The sequence below is a fragment of the Idiotropiscis lumnitzeri genome, unplaced genomic scaffold, assembly GCF_059441095.1.
Source record: "Idiotropiscis lumnitzeri isolate Australia: NSW breed Sydney's pygmy pipehorse unplaced genomic scaffold, RoL_Ilum_1.0 HiC_scaffold_93, whole genome shotgun sequence".
Lineage (NCBI taxonomy): Eukaryota > Metazoa > Chordata > Actinopteri > Syngnathiformes > Syngnathidae > Idiotropiscis > Idiotropiscis lumnitzeri.
In genome coordinates, this window is record NW_028283631.1 from 748,432 (window position 1) to 759,985 (window position 11,554).

At 38.4% G+C, this 11,554-nt stretch overlaps 1 protein-coding gene across 5 annotated transcripts; it reads right to left on the bottom strand.

Annotated features, from left to right (window-relative positions):
• Nucleotides 1–59: 59 nt before the first annotated feature.
• LOC148315572 (uncharacterized) lies at nt 60–11,037 on the bottom strand. Of its 5 annotated transcripts, none has more exons than XM_088287471.1 (8): nt 10,837–11,037; nt 10,022–10,070; nt 2,684–2,755; nt 2,492–2,566; nt 2,166–2,222; nt 1,953–2,087; nt 1,590–1,652; nt 60–304 (listed from the first exon to the last, which is right to left on the bottom strand). In XM_088287471.1, exons 1-8 carry the CDS (start codon nt 10,837–10,839, stop codon nt 96–98), a joined length of 663 nt encoding a protein of 220 aa, XP_088143597.1. In that variant the 5' UTR covers nt 10,840–11,037; the 3' UTR covers nt 60–95. The 5 variants fall into 5 exon arrangements, with proteins under 5 accessions (XP_088143597.1, XP_088143596.1, XP_088143599.1 ...); XM_088287473.1 differs by having other exon boundaries at nt 134–304; nt 1,953–2,006; nt 2,205–2,222; nt 10,837–10,873; XM_088287470.1 differs by lacking the exons at nt 10,022–10,070; nt 10,837–11,037 and adding an exon at nt 2,852–4,850.
• Between the last annotated feature and the right edge of the window lie 517 nt (nt 11,038–11,554).

Genomic DNA, 11,554 nt, shown 5'->3' on the forward strand with positions numbered 1-11,554 from the left:
TCATCAAAGGATGTCATTTATTATACGTAATAAATATATACATTATACAGTGTGTGCAGCACATTATACAGCGAGAAAGTAGTGGTGACCTGTGTCTATAGCCTCTGATCAGAAACAATCCTGTTGTGGACATAGAATTTAACGGCCTTCCAGTCCCTCTCAGCAAGGGCTCCCGGGGAAGCTGCGATGCATCTCTCGCAGTCTGCTTTTCCCGGGGTCTTACCCGTGCGTATAAAGTCCATCAAAGAGTGTTCAACAGCCTTAACCTCTTCAGTTGACCACTTTCGTTTGGGTCGATTCGTACCTTGAAAAGAGAGTAAAAACACTTAAAGCACAGATACTTTGGAAATTAAAGACATTCTTGACTTTCCTCCCTGCCCAATAGGTGTAGTCTCTGTGCCTATTGTTTTCCAAGAACTTGGGTTGACCTGAATAGGTTGTCAGTGAATATAATCGGGGCTGCGACGATATTACAAAAAATATATATTTTATAATATATAAAATAAATACATCACAATACATTTATCCTTATTGATAGCTTCTTTTTGTTCTCAAACAAATCACAGCCGACACATTTGTTGTTGATGCTACCAGCAAAAGAGGATTCTGAATTAATCATTAAAAAAACAGACAAGGCATTCCATTTGGAAGGTGAGGAAAGGAAAGGAAAATTCACTTCATGTTAATTAGGTGTTGAACTGTTCACTTGTGCAGTACGATTTCATTTACATTTTTTGTTGTTGTCTTTTCCTACCACACCAGCTTTAGGCTATCATCTTATTTTTCTTCTTAAGTTCTTTTACTCAGATTAACTAGGTAACTACAAGAGGAGTTTACGTCAACTCAGGGTGATCTGCAGGTCATTGCCTGTGAATATTCTCATTCATGCAGGTCATTTTATTCTGAAGGCATTGAATCAATTGCAACTGGACTGTTCTGTTTGACTAGGTTCACATTGAAGAGAAATGCAATCCGGATTGGATGTTTTTTTTTTGCCCATATATGACCTGCATCTTGTTTTTTGTGATAGTCTGATTAAGATTTTTTTCAAATCCAACCTGGGTTGCTTTTATATGTGGTCCTATTGGATTTTTTGCAAAGCAACCACAATCTGAACAGCCGGCTCACATATGTACATCCTTGATTTTACTGATTCGCTTCACGCAGGCATAGACAACTGTTTGATTGTCCGTGAATCTGCAAAGTTGTAATGAGTCACGGTATTGGCTTTATATTTATCTTTAATTTAATTCCACTTGAAACAAAGCAAAAAGTGCACATTTGTCATAACTGTAGTCACCACATAAACGGCAATGACGTAACATTATCTTTAGGGGTGTCTCCATGAAACATCAGGAGGTTATTTTCACATCTTAACACTATTTGTAAGGCAAAGGCAATGCAATGAGTAACTATCCCTGCCGAGCAGAAGAGACTGGACGTAGTAACTTGTGTCTGGCATGAAAAGGGTAAATGAGCATTTTGTTTCCCTCTTGCTATTCAGTTACAGTGTCTAGAAACTTCTACAACAATAATTTAATTTACATGTACAAGGCACAGGAGACCTAAAAATGATAGGACATTCTTACCTCGTGATCCTCGCTTCTGTCCAAGTTGTCCACCTTTCTTATCCTGAGGTGGAGGTTCCTCTCCTGGAAAATATTCATGGGAAATAAAATCATTTACAATGCATCACTAGCCTATTGTCATATCATTAAGTGGTGAAAACAAGGCATGAGTTAATATTTTCATTCTGGTACAATTTATCCACCCATTGGGCAACACTACTTGAGTAACATTGCCCTAGCTCGTTGCAAGAGGGCTCTTTTTTGCGAGTCGCTTTTTTTTTTTTTTTAATTTTCAAGTCAAAATTCTCAATTTTCAGCTCAATATATTCATTGTTTGGTGAGCCAGTGACATAAATGTAAAAGTCAAAGCCATGTTTCACACACCTGAATGCTGTTCTTCTCCAGGTTGTTGTTTTTGTCGAAGAACTGAAGCTCCGCCTGGAAAACATTCATAGAAAATGACCTCGGAGAAAGAATGAGCCTCTGCAACTTTTGTAATTGTATGCCCATCCAGCGTCACTGTACAGAAACATTCATAAAACAAAGCAATAAAATTCATGTCGAAACACAGGACACATAAAACAAAATTCTAGCCACCAGAGCCTTGATTCTGTCCAAGCTGTTGCTTTGAAGCACCTTTTCCAGGATCCTCCCCTGGAAAATAGTAATCAGGAGCAAAATGATGTAGATAGCTTGTCTAGCCTACTGACACCTCATAGGCAGAGAAAACATGGCAGAAATTCTCAAGATATATTGGTTCCGTTTATCAGCCCATTGGGCATCACTAGATCAGGAACATTCACCACCTATCTGTTGGTGAAAGTTATACAGCAACATTACTGTTAATAGAGCTGACGGACATATTTGACTGACATATTAGTTAGCGACCATCAGGACACGTAATCAACATGCAAAATTCTTACCTGCTGAGCCTTGCTTCTGTGCAAGCCGCCTCTGTTTTGAAGCACATTTCTTCTTCTGATTAACCTGTTCCCCTCCTGGCAAACATTCAATTTGGCACTGATGTTATTTTTACATGCAAACCGACCGTCAATGAAACATAACTTTAATTTACAAAAAAAATTTCTTGTCTGGCACACAAATCAGAAGAATACCTGACATATCTGCTGCAGCACCAAGATCATCATCTTGAGATGAAGAGCTTTCTTGCATTATGTCAGTTTGGTCTTTATGGTGACAAACAAAGGCAGATTAAGTCAAATACCAGTGAATTTAAATTATAGAGGTGGAAAGGCATCTTATCCTTAGAATAATTTTCTTACCATTGGGGCAAATCACGATTTGATCCAGGCTTTTTCCCTTAAATTCTCCTAGTCTGCCCTGTTCACAGGCCATCAAGACCTTGCTTATCTTTGCCAATTGCAAAGTTCCTTCGGGGAGGCGATAAAATTTTCTGTGCACCCTGATGTCATGTCCTAGAAAGTCTGCCAAAAGATCTTGTTCAGTGTCATTGAGATTGAGTACTCTTGAAAGAGTGGCCACTTGTTTTCTCAGTTTAGTGGAAGACAGAGTTGCAGGACTTTGGGCCCCACAGTTTTTAGCCAACTCCCGGATACAGTCAGACCCACGAAGTCTTGTTCCAAACCCTGGTCTAGCAAACAAATACATATTTTCACCAACACCACATGAGCTTCGCTCCTCAACAAGTAGCTCGAGAGACTGCACCATAGCAGGAGTTAAGATAATAGGCACCTTCCTGCCGCGCTTCCCACGAATTTCTACACGCTCAAAATGTTGGCAAAGCTTTTTTTCCAGTCCAGTCAGGGCGTCTCCAACATCCTCATTAAATGTTGACTTATCCCGTGTGATAAATACTTCTAAGCTCATCTTCGAGACTTCACCTTCGCGCCTTCTGTTGAAAAAGATTATCTGTGCTAATATAACTTTAACAAGATTGCTCCAATTCCTTGAGTTTTTTTCGTACAATAATTGCTGGTGATATTGTTTTTGCTTGTCCGCCATGTGCATGTGCATTTTTTTGACATCCTCTGCTAATGGTATGAGCTTCGGTTTGTTCCACTTCTTCTCCTCCAGTGTGCGGTACGCAGCAGAAGAAATCATTTCGTTCCAGGTTAGACTGTACATACGCCTAAACTCTTCGACCACCTGCCTCTTTTCGTTGTTTTGTGTTGAGAGGGCTACAGCCTCCATAATGTCTGCAACCCTCTGGATGCTTTGCCCTAGCTTTGTAGCTAGTGTGGGTTTCTCAAATGTATTGATCTGATCATCAAAGCCAGCTACTAATTTCACAGCTCGAATTACATGTTCAAAGTGTTGTGGATTAATATAATCCTCCAGTGTTTTTAGAGGGGTCACTGTCCTTCCGAAAATCACAAGTCTCCCCAGTCCTCGCATAATTTGGCGGATGTTGTCGTGCTGGGAAGCAGTTTCACGGTGCTTGTTGTACATTTTTTCTCCGACTTTCATGATGTATTTATCACCTTTAATAGCAAGGGTTATTTCATCTTGAGTCATCTTATTCACTAGGGCCCATACTTTCGTGCTCACATCTTTAGGTGCTGGTTGAGCAGAAGCACACAGTGATTGTATTCTTGTTTTCCCCGGTAATGTTCTGCGAACACTTTGTGCAAGCACGCACCGTTTCGCATGCTTCCACATAGACTTGCGCTTGAAGTACCCAAAGCATGCAAAACAATGCTGATAGTCCTTTGGATTGCTCTTGCCTTCACTTTGTTGTCTACAAGCTACCAGTGTCCCTTCTCCTTTCGTGAGTGCATCAATGTTTTGTGCTCGATTTCCCTGCTTGCGAAGGAGATCCAGCAGATTTCTCCTTTCCTTCGACTTTTTGGGATATATCACTGCATTGGCAACTTCACTTTTATCCTTATGTTTCCGTTCCAAGTGTCGTGCAATTTTTGATTGTGGTTCCCTGCAGTAAAGGCAGTAGTTTTTCTTCTGGTGGTATTTTTTAGATCCATCTACTTTTGTAACATTAGCTACAACAGGAGAATCACACTTTTTATCAGACCGTGCCTTATGATAGGATGTTTTAAATCTAGTGTAAGTCTTTTTCTTTCTTCTTTCAAACATAGAGTCATCTGTGTCGTCTTCTACTCGAGAAATTTTGATTCTCTTGTCACTCTTTTTCTGTCTTTTTTTGGTCTTCAGTCTTGATTCACCTGAATTGTCTTCTTCACTCACACTTAAGCAACTCTTATCACGCTTTTGGGGTCTTATTTTGGTCTTCACTCTTAGACTTGAATATCTCTTGTCACTCTTGCGCCTTTTTTTTGTCTTCAGTCTTCCATCATTAGAATCTTCATCTTCACTCAAACTTGAGCATCTCTTGTCGCTCTTTTTGTGTCTTTTCTTAATTTTCAATCTTGATACCCCTAAATCCTCTTTGTTGCTAGAAAACAACGTCAGATTGTCGTGCGTCCCTGTTTTTAGCTGGGGTTCATAAGAGTCTTCTTCCCTGGAATGTATTTTTTCATCTCTGCTTTGTTCTGATGATTCGTCAGAATTGGCCTCTGATGATGCTGGTACATACTCATCCCCACTGCTGTCATTGGAAAGTGACACTTCAGAGTTGTCCTCCAGCATTCCTTTGGTCAACTACAACAGGACAGAGACATAAGAATCAAAACAGATGCAACTTCACATCACAAGTCTTCCCTAAAATAGAATAATTTATTAAGCTGACAATACAAAAAGGACAATACAAAACAAAATTTGACTCCTGTGACTTCCATTTAAATCTGACAATTACAAATACAAGCATGTTCTGAAGAACATAGGAGCTATACTTACAAATACACTCTCTTCTCGTGTTAAGGGCGGAACCACTATTTCATCCTGCAACTGCCAAAATTGTAAAGGGAATTATTAGAATTTTAGTTCAAGCATTTTGAAAGTATAACAGACAATACACCAGATGTTATTATATATACATAACAGGCTATGTTACAGCTTGCGCTGTTGTGAAACTATATAAAGTTGTATTGTATAATTTAACATTATAGTATTACTATTTAAAATTAATAATAATTAAATATAAATATGTAAAAACCTTTTGGGGCTCGTTAACTTGTGGAAGAGAAGATAAACCGCAATCAATGGGGAAAAAAAATGGATGGATGGGGAGATAAAGGGCTGAACGATTTATCGTTTTGGGACCGAAATCTCAGACAACGCAATATCGAGATCGTCAAAGCTGCGGTTTGCGTCACACATTCACGAAGCAGATCACAAAAAAAAAAAAAGAAAAAAAAAAAAAAAGAAACAAAAGCCTTGTGCTGTTGTCCGAAGCCCCGAAAGTTATTTCTTTCCCCCCTGCTTGAGTGCGCAGCGCCAAGCTATCTTGCGCCGCTGGACTATGGACTTTATTTGTACTATAAGAAAGTCCGTGCACAGCAGCAGCATCAAGCTGTATAATGACAAATAAACGACCGCTCTAACACGTAGCGTTTTCTCAGAGGCGGCAAACAAAAAGCAAAGTATAGCGTTAGTTGTACAGTCGACTTTTCACAGAAGTCTGGTTAGAAACGCGTTAGGGTGGAAAGCCGGCAGCAATTAACATAAATGTTATCTTGCAATCAGTACGTATCTAGGCATAGACACAATAAGATGACGGCTATAATAGCAATATAGCAGACGCTCTGCGACCGGAACACGTAAACGGATGACTTAATCATGACGAAGAGGTCCGATGTCAAACGTATAGTAAATATTTATAATCTCATCAATAATATTTGCACCATAGAGTATTGGGTTTTGAGATCTACACAATAATAGGTCTCAAATGTATATATTTTAAGCAATTTTGCTTTGCTAAAGGGACAATGATTTCATTGACATAATCTGACATTTATGTACAAAGAAAATGTACATTAGTACAAAATGTAAAACAATTTGGGCTTTAAAAAATACATTTCAAATACACAATTACACATAAATACAAAAATACAAATTTATAAAACTATTTTTTAAAAACTTGGAAAAAACGGCCCTGCTCACGAAATCTCTGAAGTGTCTTTGCATTATTACAGTAATAGCTTTTATTGTTTTTACTGGTATAATGGCATGCTCTGTAATGTCTGTAAATGTCACTGTACATTATGCAGAAAATCGCAATCGTAATATCTGTCAGAAAAATGACAAGTTTTTCCTAAAATCATTCAGCCCCAGACAGAGAGAGAGAGAGAGAGAGAGAGATGTAAATTAATGTTACACTTGTCCATAAACAATCAGTATAAAGAGATTATTATGCAAGTTAGCAAAGAAAAAGGCTCGCTGAATATTAAGGAATGTGAGTGTGTTGCTCAGCTGGACAAATGTAAGGTTTTCCCCATGTGTTGAAATTAAATTAGATTACATTACAAAAATAAGGTTGAAAGCCAATTGAGAGCCAAAGGCAAAGTAAGTAAGTCTGTCTTTTTCTCTGTTAAAACAAAAATTAAACCAAAACAGAATAACATGAAAAAAATGTTGCCGGGGAGACCTCATTAAAAAATTTTCATGTTTTAATTTCCACTTTCCATTTTAAGATCTCAAATATAACATATCCTACCTTTACGTTCTGTTCAACATGACAGCTATCCATTACATCAGCAACTGCAACGAAATCACATGAGAGAAGAGCATTAACCAGGTTCCTAATGAGCTAACAGCAGCCATGTGCCTTTATTATAAACTTTCACCTCACCATGAAAATTATTAGAGTTAGCGCATCCGAGACAATAAAAATACATAAAGCCATGATCAGCCATGCTAAGTACACGAAACATCTTTCACTGAAGATGCACAACTACTTGGAACAAAGGTCACTCAGTAAAAGGATAAGTTTGGCTCAATTCCATCTGTTACATTATTTTATTTGTTGTAGTTTTCTGTCAGATTCTCAAGGAATATGGTTGAGGTAATTCAAACATTGGAGAAAGCCCTTGCGCGATGAAGAACCCACTTGTGGTAAAAGCCATCAATAACAAGCTTCCTGAATTTGTGAAGAAAGCAAAGCTTGTCTTTATGGTCAATCGAAAAAATAGTGTCACGTAAGTCAATCATTTTGATTATTATCTTGCATTTCTGAATGAGCAATAGGATAACCTCAAGAGACTTGAGCATCTCAAAAGCACATAAAAGCTCTGACAAGATGGATAACAAACTAACACCCACAAAAAATGCTGCGACTAAATCCATAAATGATTGTGTTGTTTGTGGAGATGAGAATCACAAACACCATGACAAGATCCTACTGAAAATGTTTAAGGTCTGAAGACATGCCCAAAAAGAAGGTATTGCGAAACGGAATGATGTATGTGCCTTGAGAGGCACGTCCATGGTGGTGGGTGTAAAGACCAGTACATGTGCAAGAATAAAGACTGTATGAAAATGGGCTCTTCAGATCGCCACTACCTCCTTGGCTCCAAAAGTGAAGCTAAGAAATATGAACGAGGGAAAAGCACCGCAGGGAAAAGACAGCGGAAATAAAAGTCAAACAGAGAAACAAGAAAGATTCTGAAGTGAACGTTTTCCAGCTATAGCAGAAAGATGCAAAAAGGCTGTAAAAAGGCCTGGAATAAGGAATTCCACAATGTCAAACTTGGTGGTTCTCAAAGAAAGTGGACTGCAAGAGAGTCCAGTCCTGATGATGTTGTTGAAAGTCCTGACTAATGCAGGACAAAATAAAGTTCCTCTTACGTGCGGGTAATTGTGACACAAATCTAACACCATACTGTAGATCAGGCATAACCAAATGGCGGACCTCGGTCCGGATGCGGACTGACTGATGGTTCGGACTGGACCCATGACCAATTTATGATAAATGTACACGAACAGAATTTTTTTTCAGGCTACATTCGCAAATGTGGTCGCTTCTATTACGGTAAATGCGTCACTGATTTGAGCCAATCAAATCTTTTGTTTCTGATCCACTGCCAAATGTGCAGCAGACATGAAGAGAGTGCTTGCTCAAAAGTTAGCAAGGTCGATGCGTGTTGTTTTAAAAATGAATGGACGGAGAAATTGATGTTCATTCTGGCTTCAGCCGGTTTAAAACCAGTGTGCGTCATTTGCTCCGAAACCGTCGCACCAACACGAAGTGCCACTACGAAACAAGGCACTGCTCTTTTGCTCAAAGTTGTCTGCTGAAGTCTGAGGAGAGAGCACGCAAAAACATCGAACTTTGAGTGCAGTCTTGCGGATTTTTACATTTTCCATTTTCGTTTACAGCCAGCGGCATGCAAACGAATGTTCACTAAAAGTATCATTCATGGATTTTGGGCAAACATTAAAAAAAAAAAAAAGTTCAGTCAGGGCAGTTGCGAAGGAGTGCTAAAATGCGGCTAACAAAAATTATTTAAAGGAAAACACAAAGACCAGGTATGTGAAATAATCAACCAAATTCTAAGCCTTCCCTTTTTTTAGGCGGACAACTCTTTGATTTCAGGAAAAAAACGGGAAAAGACATTAACTCAATGCTCAGCAGTTGATTTATTTCTGCAGGAGATATTTTCCTTTTTTTTATCTGCAAGTGTCGCCCTTAAATCCTTTAACCTGGAGCCGCTTACATTTTCTTGAATGTGAAATAAACCCCTTATATTTATTTGACTGGGAAATGTGTTTAATGGTAACATTGTTAAATATTTAGTATATAAGTGTGCTCTATTTAAAATTACTCTAAATATTAAAACTATATAAAAATGTGAACATAGGCTAGACCAGTGATTCTCAAATTGTGGGGCGCGCCCATGCTGAGGGGGGCACGTGGGACCCTGAGGATGCTTTTTTTCCGCCGTGGTATGGCTGAATGATGCATTGTTTTAGGACCGAAAAAGGCGATCTCAAACAACACGAGTTTGAGCCCTTTGACTCTAATTTTTGTCTTTTCTATATTATGTACATTTTAATAACTGTGTTTGGTTTGGTAAAAAAAAAAAAAAAAAAAAAAACTAAATATTTATCATCTCATCAATATTTGCACAACAGAGTACTGTATTTTGAACTCCTCACAATAATAGTCCTAAAATTTATATTTCTTATCAATTTAGCTTTGTTAAGGGATATTTTATTGACAATCTAACATCAACATACAAAGAACATGCACATTAGTACAAAATGTAAAAAAAAATTGGTGGGGGGGCGCGAATTGTTTTCTTCTTGGTAGGAGGGGCGTGACAGGATATAATTGAGAAGCACTGGGCTAGACAATAAGGGAAGTAGGACTTTGATTCGAACCTTTTGATTGGAAGAAATTTTAGTAGTGGGCCTCTGTGACTTTTAATTGAATACCCCTGCTGTAGATTCTGCCTACAGCACGGAGAATGCAGGGATCTGTGATTTATTCCTGATTTTGATTAATTGAACAGTTTATCAAACGCATTTTGTAGTGATATTGATTACTGGCCTATCCTGACACAAATTAGATTTACCCCACCACTAAGCCCCCACCACCCCTTCGTCCCCCAACTCACCTGCGCCGTCAAAAGTGTCACCACTGGAAAAGAAATCTGTGCCTTCCTCCTGTAAACAGTGACACAATCAAAGATCATCAGATCACAGAACTACTTTCACTTTACAGCCTCAGACATTTTAAGTGTTGCTTACCAGGAGTGTTAAACTCACTACACTTCACATATAGCATAATTTGTAGTAATATTTACTTGAAAAAAAACTTGTCAAGTTTTTCAAGTAAATATCACTCCCCAATATTTGCAGTGTATAGTTTTAACCCCTGGCTTACACAACCATTGGGCTATCATATTAATCAGTTTGGTCATTCAGTTTTAACAGACTAAAAATCAAATAATTTATTGTGTCATAAGGTGGCTTTTACCAAAATATACCGTATCTCAATGAACAATATCTAGAGCACCTACGCGAAACAGGCCTATACTAAAAAAGTACAATGACGCATGTAAAAAAAAAAAAGTAAACCGCATGACAATGGAAGGAAGATGAACTAATCATCATCATCCATCATCATCCTGTCCTCTGCTTCTTTCTCTTTCGCACTCATCGTGCATTCTACTTTACACAGACTTTAGAAGCTTCATTATAACGTGTATTTCACAAAAACAATAAACCAAATTAATGGATTCAACTGTTTTACTCGACGCTGGCGCGTGTACAGGCCGCTTATTAACAAATAACTTAGCATTAAATATGCGGCAACCATCCTGGAGAAGTTCCACCACACTGACACAAAGTTAGCTCATTTTACATTGCTCGAACTCCCGTGTGAAAATTGAAGGCAAGTAAAAAGGGAATACAAAAATAAAACACTTACCATTTCTCTTGAATGCCCGGCAGCTTGAGCCCAATGTCCTGTACTCTCGATGCTTGTGGTTAGTCGAGCGAATTTGCCGATAAGCAGGTGAGCGGTCGAAAAGGGAGTGCTTGTTTTTAACACAGCACACACCACCGTAACAGCGAACGTAGTTATCAAGAGCAAAAAAGAGAAACTGGTTAAGATTTTTCAATCCATTATGCGGCCAAGAACTCATGATAACTTATATCTCGTCATGATATGTTTTTTCTTGAAACGACAAGTGATCGGTGAATGGGGAGGAGGGGGCAATTGTTCGACTTCGCACCAGTAACGGGAGAAAGATAGTACGTTTGGGGACCTCTCTGTTCCACACAAGCATACAAGTAAAAGAGACACACAAGCGGCTGTCCAGTTAAATCGCAGCCGCAACACGGCCACCAAATTAGTTATTAGTTATTTTTTGTACTACTACCTGAGCTTGCTTAGTTGTTTTACTTACTTTCTATTTGGTCTGTTTTAGACATCAGAAATGTAATTATGGTAAACACATACTTCAAATCAATTACCCCCCACGCCCATTTATTTTTCAATGCAAGTTACAGTACAGTAAAAGAATTTCTCAAACAGTTGAGGGAGTTCAAGAAGGAGTGAAAGTGCCAAAATTAATTAAACAAATACACCATGAAATGTTTAATTAAAATTATCAATAACAAATTCGATGTTTAATTTATTAATT

Coding starts and splice junctions, on each gene's coding strand:
- LOC148315572 (XM_088287470.1), bottom strand. CDS start 4,640: ATGTTTGAAAGAAGAAAGAAAAAGACTTACACTAGATTTAAAACATCC. Junction 2,567..2,683: donor TGCTGCAGCAGATATGTCAG/GTATTCTTCTGA, acceptor AATGTTTGCCAG/GAGGGGAACAGGTTAATCAG. Junction 2,223..2,491: donor ACAGAAGCAAGGCTCAGCAG/GTAAGAATTTTG, acceptor ACTATTTTCCAG/GGGAGGATCCTGGAAAAGGT.